Source organism: Equus caballus, chromosome 11 (genome assembly GCF_041296265.1).
Source record: "Equus caballus isolate H_3958 breed thoroughbred chromosome 11, TB-T2T, whole genome shotgun sequence".
NCBI lineage: Eukaryota > Metazoa > Chordata > Mammalia > Perissodactyla > Equidae > Equus > Equus caballus.
Genome location: NC_091694.1, coordinates 37,936,777 through 37,949,282, shown reverse-complemented (window position 1 = coordinate 37,949,282; position 12,506 = coordinate 37,936,777). Strand labels below are relative to the sequence as shown.

Below are 12,506 nucleotides of genomic sequence, written 5' to 3'. Positions count from 1 at the left end.
CGCTTCCAAGCAATGACTGAGGGATCCAGGCTTCTGGGATGGTCAAGAACTGTCTCCCCCTTGGCAGATGGTGAATGAGGAGAGGCACCTGCAGTACTCCACCATGGTGGCCTGGAAATGACACACATCACTTCCGCTCATGTTCCATGATGAGAGTTGGTTCAGAGCCACATCTAGGTGCTAGACTAGGGGGTGGGGAAATGTAGTCCTTTCAGGGCAGCTGCTTCCCAGTCACAACTGTCCCCCATGAGAGGGGACCACACTGACATCTCTGCCATACTCTCGCCTCTGAGGACCACTGCTCCAGCTTCAGGGAGATGTAGGTGGAGGGTCATAACCTGGGCAGCTGTGACCTTTGACCCCTTTTGGAGCTCCACTTCTCGGAAACCTGGTCCAACAAAATGCCCTTAAACCTGACCAGCCAGACTTTACTGTAGAGCAGAGGGGCGGGGCCTCAGTGTGCTTCAAGACGTGTCAAGGCTCTGGGCCCCAGGAGGCCCTTCGCCTGGCTTTTGGGTCCTTGGGAACCTTCATCCCTCACCTGGTGATGGTAAAGCAGCTCTTTAATACCAAGTCAACTACCCATTCATCCCTTGCTCTTGCCAAGCCCCTCTGCCTTCAGGAACTGCAAAGTCATTTTACGGCAGACCCCAAAGGCCCATCTATTGTGGGAGAAACATTCCACCCCAAAGGGAAGTGAAACATGGCTCTTCAGGCAACACCTACCTTCAGGAGTCTGTGCCTGCCCCTTGCCCTGCTGGATAACTGTGTGGATAGCTGACTGCAAACAGAGGTGGTGGCACATGCTGTATGGGGGATCCCTTATTCTCTTTAACATTTTAGCTAGAGGAGTTTGTAGCCCCTTCATCCAGCTAATCAGAGAAGACTTCCTGGGGGAGGTGGCATGGGTGAGCTGCTCACAGGAAAGCTCCAAGGGATCTTGGGTCAGAGAACGCGGCTTCAGATGCATCTTTCCCTCTCCAGGCTGGGGAGAGGGGAGCATTTTTCTCTGAGCCATGTACCTGCCTCCCACAGGTACAGGAGAGGTTCCTGGCGGACGGGAATGACCGGCTGAAGCTGGTGGTGCTGCTCTGTGGGGAGGATGATGACAAAGTGCAGAATGCGGCCGCAGGGGCCCTGGCCATGCTGACAGCAGCACATAAGAAACTGTGCCTCAAGATGACCCAAGTGGTGAGAGGGGGCCCTGGGGGCGGGCAGGGGCTGGGGGCGCTCTAGGGAATGCCCCACCCCCAGACCACACCACCCTGTACGGTCCTCTGGGGGAGGCCAGCTCCATGATAACCCTTCCCAGCCCGCTAGGTCTCTGCTCCCACAACCTAAAGAGAGGAGAGTCATACTTTTTGGCCCCTGACATTCATTATTTGGACTCCTAAGTGTTCTAATTCAGATTCCTCCCACTGTTGTTCCACCCATTGCCTTTGCTGGTGCTTATAACTCACTGCTTAAGAATAATGACAGTAATAACACCCGCAACACTGATTCCTGCCATGGAGCGCCTGGACTGCCCAGGAGAGGTCTGCATGTGGTTGGGGTGCCATAGGGAGCTCGTGGTTTGGCAAAGAGGTGGCAGATTCTCTGAAGTGAACATGATGCTCAGATCCTTTGTTGGGACCGTGGCCATCTCGGCAGGTATAACGGGAGTGATACTTACACAGTCACGAACACAGGGTGCAAAATGAACCTTTCCCTGTTTCACCGGCATCGTCTCACTGAGGGCGAGAAACGTCAACATCTCAATTCGAACATATTCAAGTCTCCTTTAAAGGCAGGCTCTTTTAGATCGCTTATGGTTGGGCTGTGTGTGTGTGTGTGGTGTGTCTGTGTATTCTCTAAATGCCAGGGTGCTTACGCCCTCCTGGCTCCAGGGATGGAGTCTCTCTGCTGGATGGAGCTCATCCTGCTTGGTCCTTGGGCTCCAGCACTTTCCTGAAGGCACAGTTCTCAGAGCTGGAAGGTGTGTGAGTCCCCCGGAGGGCTGGTTAAGACACCTTCCCCAGATATTCTGATTCAGTAGAAGGGGGCTGGGTGCTTCCAGCCTGGGGACCACACTTTGAACCCACTGCCCTCAGCAGCCTCTGCTGAAGTAACTGGTCACCCAACTCTTGTCAACAGGCCCACAGGGCGCTCTGTGACTCACCCACTTATTGTGCTCCAGCCGTTGCTCTAAGCATTCACGTCTCTTAAGTCATTTTATCTCCCCAACAACTCAGTGAGGTGCGTATGATTATTGTTATTCCTCTTTTACAGATGAGGAAACTGAGTGCAGAAAAGTCACTAGCCCAGGGCCACACAGCCAGTTAGTTGGGAAAGGACTGGAATCCTTCAGGATTGCTGACCTACTCTTGGCCACTTCTTCCTTCTTTCTGAGAGGCCCAGAAGTCTTGGCTGCATTCCTGTCCCCACACTGGCATCCTGGGGACTCTGTGAAGCTGTCCAGACCATCCTTTGAACAACTCTGAGGCCATGGTGGATGTTGGCCTCCACAGTCTCACGTCTCTGGGACATGCCCTGGGAAGCCAGGCAACAGTTCCTTCTGCCCCGGGATCCTATCCCAGTGGGATCTATCACCCCTTCCATTAGCCCTCAATGACTCCTAGGGAGCGATGGGCACTGGACCCATTATCACTTACTCATCAGCGTTAAGTCTTTCCCTGAACCCTACCACAGCTAGCTGATGAAAAGGAAATGCTTTCATTTCCTTTCCTTGTGGTAGGAGACTCAGTGCAGAGTATACAAAAGTCTGCTTAGATGCTTGGAAGCCCATAATTTGCCTTTTCTTCCTCTCTGTGCCTGTCTCCCTATCTGAGAGCAGTGCATGCAGAAAGCTGTTCCCGCTGACCGTTGGAGGGTCAGGGTAACAGGTATGAGGAAGCAAAGGGGAAAGCTTTGGGTTAGTGCCTAGAGTCATCATCCCTGTCCCCTTCCCCTGGCTGAGCTCTCAGCCTGTGCCAGCCCCACGCTAAGCTCTTCCTATGTATCATATCATTAAGTCATCACGGTGCTAAGAGGTCGGCCTGGCAGATGACAGATGAGGCTCCTGAGGCTTGGAGAGGTTAAATAACTTAGTGAAGGTCATACAGTTGGTAAGTGGCTGAGCTGGGACCCGAACACTGGTCTCTCTGACTCCAGAACACATGCTGATAGCTAGTCTACTCTGCTGCTCATGGGTGTCTGTTGAATGATGTAAGAATCAAGCCTCCTGGTTCTATTCTCAGCTCCATCCCTGTCTCCTGGGGTGATCAGAGTGGTCTAGAGTCCTGTCTGCCCCATGCACAGTAGTTGGGTTGCTTCATACCTGGGAATAGAGGAGAGAGAGGGAGGAGGGATGGAGGAAAGGATACATTCCAGACTCCACTGTTGATTCCAGTTGAAGTCAAGGCTGGTGGAGTGCATGGCTAGGGCATGCCTGGAGCTCACAGCACAAAGGGCACCTGGGTTGGCAGAAGCAGGCATTGCCCATGTGCCGAGGGTTAGAATCCTCCTTTCAACAACTTCCATCCCCGTTGCACTCAGACATGCAGTAGGCCTGTCCCTTTGCTTCTCAAGACACTTAAAAAATAAATGGATGGGTGGATGTTTATTCTCTACTATTTCCAGAGGTGTGACCATAGCTAAGTTCCTTCCCCCTCTGAACCTCAGTCCCTCTACTTGTAAAACGAAAGGAACTGGATTATTTCAAGTTCCTTCTAGTTCTCCAGTTCCTGCCCTGGCCCTGGTAAGGAGATGGGCATCACCCCGCTAGTCCCAAGGGGGCTCAAGTAGGCATATGCTGAGTCCCATACACACATAACCAGATAGGTGCTCAACCTTTCAGAGTCCCGAATCTGGGCCTGGCCAATGCCTTCTGTTTGTCTTGTCCAAAATCTCCTCTGTCTGTCCCCCCACTGATTCCTCTGATTCTTCCTTTTCTACCTCCCCGACTCCAGACAACTCAGTGGTTGGAGATCCTACAGCGGCTCTGCCTGCACGACCGGCTGTCAGTCCAACACCGGGGCCTGGTCATTGCCTACAACCTGCTGGCAGCCGATGCTGAGCTGGCCAAGAAGCTGGTGGAGAGTGAGCTGCTGGAGATCCTGACTGTGGTGGGCAAACAGGAGCCGGATGAGAAGAAGGCGGCAGTGGTTCAGACGGCCCGGGAATGTCTCGTCAAGTGCATGGATTATGGCTTCATTAAACCAGTGTCTTAGACAGGGCCTGCAGGGATGCTGGGGCTGGTCCTGTACTGTGCTGAGTCCTGAGGTGGGAACTCCTGGTGTCACTTCAGCTAGGGATCATGGCAGTGGCAGTGAAGTCTCCATATAAAGGCAAGGCTCAACGGTTCCCTCACTCGTGAATCTTCCCCTTCGCCCTAGGAAAGTTGGGATGTTTCATTGGCTCTCTTGCTCCCAGACTCCTTACATCTGTCATGTTCCAGAAATCCCTAGAATAATTTTCATCTGTGGTTTGGAAGATAGGTTGGATAATTCTTTCTGGACCCATTCCAAAGGCCAAGATAATACGCTGAAGTTGTTTATATCTTGGAAAATGGATTGTGTGGTAAGATAGGACCTAACAGGTGTGTGACTATAAAGGTTAATACTGTTGTATCTGGATGTTGGTCGGTGCTGGTTTTTATACCCTGTCTCCCATAGTGTTGGAACAAGGCTGCCTAGAACTGCGTGTTTCAGCTGCAGGGCGCTCTCCCAGCCCAGCCCCATTCCCATCCCTCAGCTGTGTTGGAAATACAGTTTATGTTTAACAGTGTGACATGATTTTTGCAATTTGTTTGGGAAAATCTTCCAAGCAAGATGGACATGATGGATACAAATAAGATCAACTCAAAGGACTTTAAGGAAAAAGAATTCGTTGGTTCATATATCTTGCCTACCCAGGATTCAGATGTTGTCACCAATATTATTTTCTGTGTGGGTGTCTTTCTCTCTTTCTCACCACCTCCCCTCCCCCAACATCTTGGCTTTGATTTCCTTTGGGTTGACCTTATTTTCTGGTAGGCTCTCTCCATGTGGTAGGAAAGATAGTCCCCAGAAGCTCCACACTCACTTAGTTGTTATAATTCATAACTATGGAAGAGAAGAGAGAGGACCATTCTCAGGAAGCTGGTGAAATGCCCAAGGATGGTTCTGATATGTCCAGCTTGTGTCACATTTTCATTTACCACATTAACAGAATAAAGAAGAAAAATAACATGACTATCTCAATAGACACAGGAAAAACATTTGATAAAATTCAACATTGATGATAAAATGTCTCAGTAAACTAAAAATAGGAGACTTCTTTAGTCTGACAAAGATTATCAACATAAAATCTACAGCCAACATCATATTTAATGATCCCCCTGAGATGAAGAATAAGACAACAATATCTGCTATTACCAATTCTATTTGACTTTTTACTGGAGGTTCTAGCTAGAATAGTAAGGCCAGAAGAGGAAGTGAAAAGCATAAAGATTGAAAACTAAGAAAGAAAACTTTCAAATTATTCACATAACAGGACTGCACATGTATACCATCTGAAAAAATCTACAAATATAGTCTTAGAATTAATAAGTGAATTTAGATAAGGTCGATTTATAAAAATCAATTGTATTTCCGTATACCTGTAACAAACAATTGAGAAATGAAAGTATAAAAGATGATGCCAGTTATAATAACATTAAGCACATCAAATGCCTAGGAATAAATCATGTGAAAGATTTTGAAGGATCTACATCGAAAACTATAAAATATTATTGAGAGAAATAAAAGAAAACTATATGATGAGATATTACCATGTTCATGGATTGAATGACTCAACATCATGGAGATGTCAATTCTCCCCAAATTGACATATAGATTCCATGAAATACCAGTCAAGCTTTGAGCCCTTTGGGGGACAGAGACTGACAAGTTGTTTCTAAAATGCACATGAAAATGCAGAGTCAAGAATAATGAGCAAGGACTATCTTAAAGAAGAACAAAGTTGGAGCAAACTACGTGAACAGGTACTTCATAAAAGAGGCCAATAAGTATATGAAACGATGCTCAACCTCAATAGTCGTCAGGAAAATGGAAAATGAAATTATTATGAGATGCCACTATAGACCTATCGGAATGGCTAATACTAAAAACACTGACAAAACCAAGTGTCGCTGAGAATGTGGAATAACTGGGACTCTTATACATTGCAGATGGGAATGTAAATTGCTACAACCACTTAGGGAAATGTATTTGGCAATATGTATCCCCTAAAAGGATTTGGCAATGTCCCCTAGAATTGAACATAAGCATAGCTAGCAACTCCTAGGTACATGGCCAACAAACATGTCTAACAATGAGAGAGAACATTTTTCACTATCGCTCCCAAGTGGAAATGACCCTAATGTCCATGGAAAATGGATAAATTATTCCATACTTCTAGAGGAGAAAATGATACATCAATGTAATTGAACAAATTACACTTGTATTTGAATTCATATTCTGCCTCAGAGAACAAAGTGGAGGTAACTTACAAACATGATATTCAGTGAAAGAAGCTGGACCTAACAGACTATACTGTAAAGTGCATGCTTCCATTCACATAAGTTTGAAACCAGGCAAAACTAGCCTGTGATGTTAAAAGTCAGGATACTGTCCTTGCAGGGAGAAAGGATCAGATAGTCACGGGGAGGGGCACAAAGACAGCTTCTAATTTTTGGTCTGGGTGTGTTCACTTTCATCAAACTTATTTTTCGTGCACTTTTCTATATAATGCTATGTTTTTAAAGACAATTTAAAAGGTGAATGATGTCTTTCTCTTAGAGTGTGAGGATTATATAAAACAATGGATCTAAAGCCCCTGGTCCTTAGTCTATGAATAGTCAATACTAACTAGTTCCCTTCCTTTAATCTGTTCGGCCTTCCCTGTTCCTTGGGGTAGAGTTGCAATACGGTACCAGGATGAGCTCCCCTATTGGTGGATCTGTATTTCAACAGGTCACTTAGGGGAAGGGCAGTCTGGTGAGGAAGCCAGTTCACACTTGAAATTTCTCCAAAGAATGGCTGCCACCTGGCCTTAGCGTGTTTAGGAAACGTAGGAGTCCTGGGCAGAAGAGCTGGCAGTGGTGAAATGGAGACACTTCTGTTCACCGTGGTTCTGAGGCAGAGTGGCCGGAGGGCATCCCGTGAGAGCAGCAGCTGGAGCTAGGACTGGACTAAACCGCCCAGGAGCCCCCACGATGCTGCCTACGTAGCAGCTGAAGGCCAGGAAGTGCGGGTTCGGATCAGCTCTCCGTGCAGCCTGCTCCTCGCGCCCTTCGCCTTCTTGGGCCTCTTGGAGCGTCTGGGCAGGGCCCCCGGCGCGGAGCCTGGCACATCGCGAGTGCCCAAAAAATATTTGCTTGATTTTGTTTTCTCTGAATCCCAACACCAGCGCCTGTCACCGTCTGTAACTACATCCCACTGCCCTGGCCGGGCCCAGAAACTCTGCCTTAGGCACGTATGCTTTAAGATAATTTCAGCAGTAAGAGAGAAAGTGTACGTCTGCAGAAACGGAGGCTCGATTTCCTAACTCCTTCTCCACCCATGGCCCACACTCACCTTCTTTCCCCGGGCAAGTCGAACAGGAACCCACCGGCTGGAAGCGCCCTTCGGGTTGAGAGCACGCGCGGGACTCAGGGGCGTCTGCCCGAGGGCGCCAGAGCTGGAGGTGGGAGGGTGCCGGGATGTGGGAAAGCACCCGGGTCCACCCCAACCCCAGCCACCGCTGTGGTCCTTCCAGACGTGGATCCCTGGGTCAAGTAGGAGTGGGTCCTGGGTCGAGTAGATGCTGTTGTTGCTCCGTGCCCCCAACTCTGTGTCATCCCGGCCGTGTGGCATCCGCGAGCCCGGTACAAGGAGCAGACACAGGAGGTTAGTGCCTCCGCAGAGACGCCCGCGGTGGCCCCGCGAGTTGGTAGGAAGGTTCTCTGAGCTCCTTGGCTCAGAGCCTTAAGGCCTCGCCTCTCCCCATCCCTCAGGTCTGGTCTGCTCCTGACCACTGTTAGAAGGACCCCGATCGGTTGCAGCGGGCGCTGCCCCGCGCACCCCTCTCCCGCCCTGGCTTGGCCGCTTCCCAGCTCCAGAATCTGCAAAGACTTGCCCAGAAACAGGAGCGTGGAGGCCTTAAGGGCGGGGAGACCCGGGCCGGGGATGGATGGGGGTGCGTGGGGAGGGCGCGAGGCCAGATGTCACCACCTGTGCGCACACAAAGCACAGAGGACACAGAAAGAAGGAGGGGGCTTCGGAGTGCTTGAGGCGGGGCGGCAGCAGGCTGGCGGGACAAGCGAAAGGCCCTTCGAACGGACAGGTCCCAGGACCCTCAGTAGGCTTCCAGAGTGCCTGGACGTCCCTCCTCCCCCAGGCTCTGAGAGCGGGCAGAGGCGCTGCGGGGCTGCCTGCGGCCCTACAGATGCGGGGAGAACTTCCACCGTCCTCTCCGACAGGATTTTATAATCTATGAAGGGAGAGAGAGAGGGAAAACGCTCCCAACACAGTAAAATGCCGGGTGCCACAGGGAGGAGGACACATCCATCACCCCCCTTTCCGTGTGGTTCTGCCAATATGTCACTCTGGCACTCATCTTTGCGGTTCCAAGGTTTGTGGACTGTTTCCTTCTTAGTTTCAAAGTCCAAAACCCAGGCCATCTAAATACCAAAGTAATAGATTTCCTCGTGGTTCATAAAACGTGAAAGATTTCAGAGGAAACAGCCACACTATGAGCCACTACGAGTTCTGGGACCCAAGTAAGGTAGGTGAGTTTGGGTTCTGGGTACAAACAGGTTGCTAAGATTGTTTTCCAGCAGGTTGTGTTCTGCCGGATTGCCCTGAGCCGCTGTCTTGGAAGTCTTTGTAGAGAAACAGCGCTGGATGGGGTGGGCTGGCGCTGGGCTGTTCCACAGAGCCCCGCGTGTCCCACCACAAAGATCAACGGGACTCCTGGAGGGTGCCGCCCCCAGAGGTTGAGGCCTGAGTGAAAAGAGATTTCCTCTCCTGTGTCTTCGCAGTGGGTGTGGGAGCTAGAAAGGACTCCTCTAGGGCAGAGCCTGAGGCAGGGGGTGCTGGAAGGTGAGCTGAGCATCCCAGCCCCGCCCCGGGGAAGGGAAGGTGCTGGACTCTGTTCAGGTCCATTGGACTGCTCATATAGAGTTGGTAGCTGTTGAAAAAAAAAGTGCCTGTGATACAAACCCCAGGACACCTACTCACCCACCCACCCAAAAATCATAGTTCCTGTGACATTCTGCCTTCCACCAAGATGGGGGACTTCACCCCAGCAAATTCTAAGTGTCAGGTTTTCATGTAAGATTCTCACTGTAGGTGGATAGCTGTGATTGGTGGATGTCATAACCATCCATGGCTACCAGTTATACTGAGGTTGTAACACCATTGTTGCTTTCAGTACAACAAAGAAGCTTTGTAAATAAACAACATTAATAAAAAATGGTAATAGAAGTCGTGGTAAAGAATGGAAGAGCAGCCGCTGCTCGCACCTGCAGGTGGCAGTGCAGAGTGTGTGCTGGCTGGGCTAGGGGGCTAACACCCCCGGGGTTTCTTGGGGGCGGAGTGAGTGTTCCCGGCGCTGCGGCCTGCCGGTAGACAAGGTCAGCGCTCAAGCATCGCAGCAGTTCCTGGGTAAGAAATGTTAAGGTAAATGAAACAGAAAATCCCAAACTCTTAAGAAATTGAGGAGAAGCATAGGTTTTATTATCTCCGTGTATGTGGGAGAACAGGGAAGACCTCTTTCTTCCTTCTGGCTGGAAAAAGCATATTTTAAGACTATATCTCTTCCAGAAAAAAGGCGTTATCAGAGCAGCACATCATTTGATTAAACAACCCATCAGGACAACAGACTTGTTAGCGGCTAGTGATTTTCTTCCATAGGACACAGCAACAGTCTCTGAAGTCCAGGTGTTTATGCAATTCTCCTTTGCCGGAAACAGCATCTGGGAAGACAGCTTTGCCAAGCGGAGTCGTACCTGCTTTTCTGCAGCTTTATAGGAAGGAGGACATGATCTGCTTATCTTACTGAGTTTTTTTCCCCACCCGGATCTGTACTATTCAGAGCCAAGCACTGCAGTTTCACTAGTTGCTTTGGAGAAAACAAATGCCAAACTCCCAAATCTCAACATTTAGAATATACTAAGGACCAACCCCGTGGTGTAGTGATTAAGTTTGCATGCTCTGCTTTGGTGGCCCAGGGTTCGGGGATTCGGATCCTGGACATGGACCTACACACCACTCATCACGCCATGCTGAGGCGGTGTCCCACATAGAAGGACTAGAAGGACTTACAACTAGGATATACAACCATGTACTGGGGCTTTGGGGAGAAAAAAAAAGAGGAAGTTGGCAACAGATGGTTAGCTCAGGGCCAATCTTCCTCACCAAAAAGCATACCTTAAAAAGAAAAAAGGGGGGTCCAGCCCGGTGGCACAGTGATTAAGTCTGCACGTTTCACTTTGGTGGCCCGGGGTTCACCAGTTTGGATCCCAGGTGGACATGGCACCGCTTGTCAAGCCATGCTGTGGTAGGCATCCCACATATAAAGCAGAGGAAGATGGGCACGGATGTTAGCTCAGGGCCAGCCTTCCTTAGCAAAAAGAGGAGGATTGGTAGCAGATGTTAGCTCAGGGCTAATCTTCCTCAAAAAAAAAAAAAAAAGAATATACAAGGAGAAGGTCAGAATGGGATTATTATCATCATGTGGACTGTAGAGCATGTGGGGTTTCACATCCACAGGGCTGCCAGGAATATGAGACTAGAAAACACAGATTGTGTCAGAGACCCAATTTGTATGAGGAAAAACCTCCATGATAGGAGACACACACACTGCCTACTACTTTCCAGATAATTATGATGAGAATTGTTGTAAATTTTAAGACTCAAAGTTGTACATGCTCATAATATTGAAAGTCAGATAGTTCCACAGCCTTAGTAGAAAATCATCAGTCTCGCACCCCATCCCTCCTCCTGCTCCCCAAAGCCCACTGCTGTGATATTTCTTTTCGTACATACCTTTTTGTTTCCAAATAGTGCAGTTCTGGTTTTAAATAGATAGCATCTATATACTTCCGGAAGAAGTACTTCAGTCACACTCCCACCGGATCCTCCCCTCCCCACATCCTGCCAGTATGGTTGTATCATCATTTTGAGTCAGAACAGCTTCAGTGTTTACCGTGCTGTGACTCTCTATCCGCAGCTGTGCTGCGTGACACACTATGAGTGCGTTTCATGTCTTGTACAATTTTCTGCTTTGCTCAGGAATTATAATCACCTTACTTTTTGTTTGTTTTGTTTTCCATGTATCTAACAGTAATTTATATCCAAATTCTCTGCCTTGTATAAGGAAACTTGTTAATCAAACAACAGCTATCAACAACATCAATTAATGTCAGTTTCACACCCTCAGAACAGATTCTTCCTGAGCCCTCTGCCCTTGCCTCCGGCTGGGGGCTCTCTAGGCTCCCTCTCAGCTGTCATCCAGGGCTCTCCCTTCACGTGTATCCGTGGGTTTTTGTTTTTTTTTTTTGGCTTTTCCCCAGAGTTAGATCCTTATTTCCTGGATGGAGCTGCTTGCAGGAGTAAAGTGTGGGAACAGGGCTGAGGCAATGCTTGGGGCATGAAAGTCTCCTTGATTCACAATTAAAGTTGCATATGGCACGGGGTTTGATAACCAACTGTTACGAGCATTGGGGTAGCTTTCCTCTTTCAGAGACTAAATATCGGCGGCAGTGGCAGGGCTGCTAGTCGCTCACAGATGTTTTGCAGCCCCGAAGAGCGATTGCAAAGATGGTGTGTCTCCTTCTCCCAGTCCTCACCGTCAATCCGGGGATAAGGACGCTTCGAAAGCCCATCTCTGCCCTTCAGTCTGGTTGTTCCAAACAAGCAGTCATTGATCTTCCTCCTGGGGGTCTGTAAGCCCCCAACACAGAGAACTCCCCGTTTGCTGGCTGTGCGCAGCATCTCTAGCTGCAGGACCTCTCTCTCGGTGTCCTCACCCCCGCTCCTCTGGGCAGCCCTGAGCCCTCCTTCACACATACTGCCGTTTGCGGTCGTTGGTGTTTCATTTCTCATTCTCACTTTTGGACAATTTGTGAAAAGAGAGCAGAGAAATCTTTGCGGTGATATCTTAGAGTCTCCTCTTACTTCTATGAGCTGTAAAAATAAACACTTTACAAAGCTGCTGGTATTTAATTACTGATCTGCAAAAACCCATTTTTTTAGGAAAAAAGATCAGATGGATTCCATCACAGTGCTAAAAGTCTTTGGGTGATAAGTCTATGCCCCCCCTCACTTTTTTCTATTTTTTCCAGAATTTTCAAAAATTGGAAGATTAGCAGTGTAGGTTTACCAATGGGAGAAAATAAGAAAACCTGAAAATGAAGGCAACTGAATTTTTAAGGCCTTTTTGTTTTGAGCTAATTCAGCCAGAGAGAAGTCATCAAAATAATACAAAGCTCCTTATATCTCTCTCAGCTTCCTCTAATATGAGCA

The 12,506-nt window shown here is 48.8% G+C and overlaps 1 protein-coding gene across 2 annotated transcripts in view; it reads left to right on the top strand.

Moving 5' to 3' along the window:
* The window catches only part of UNC45B (unc-45 myosin chaperone B), a 29,109-nt gene extending 24,502 nt beyond the window's left edge, over nt 1-4,607 (top strand). For both annotated transcript variants that reach the window (XM_005597568.4, XM_005597567.3), the window contains exons 19-20: nt 1,036-1,191; nt 3,948-4,607. In XM_005597568.4, coding sequence (XP_005597625.1) covers nt 1,036-1,191; nt 3,948-4,208 — 417 coding nt within the window. In that variant the 3' untranslated portion in view covers nt 4,209-4,607. The remainder of the gene's footprint in view (nt 1-1,035; nt 1,192-3,947) is intronic.
* The last annotated feature ends 7,899 nt before the right edge of the window (nt 4,608-12,506 follow it).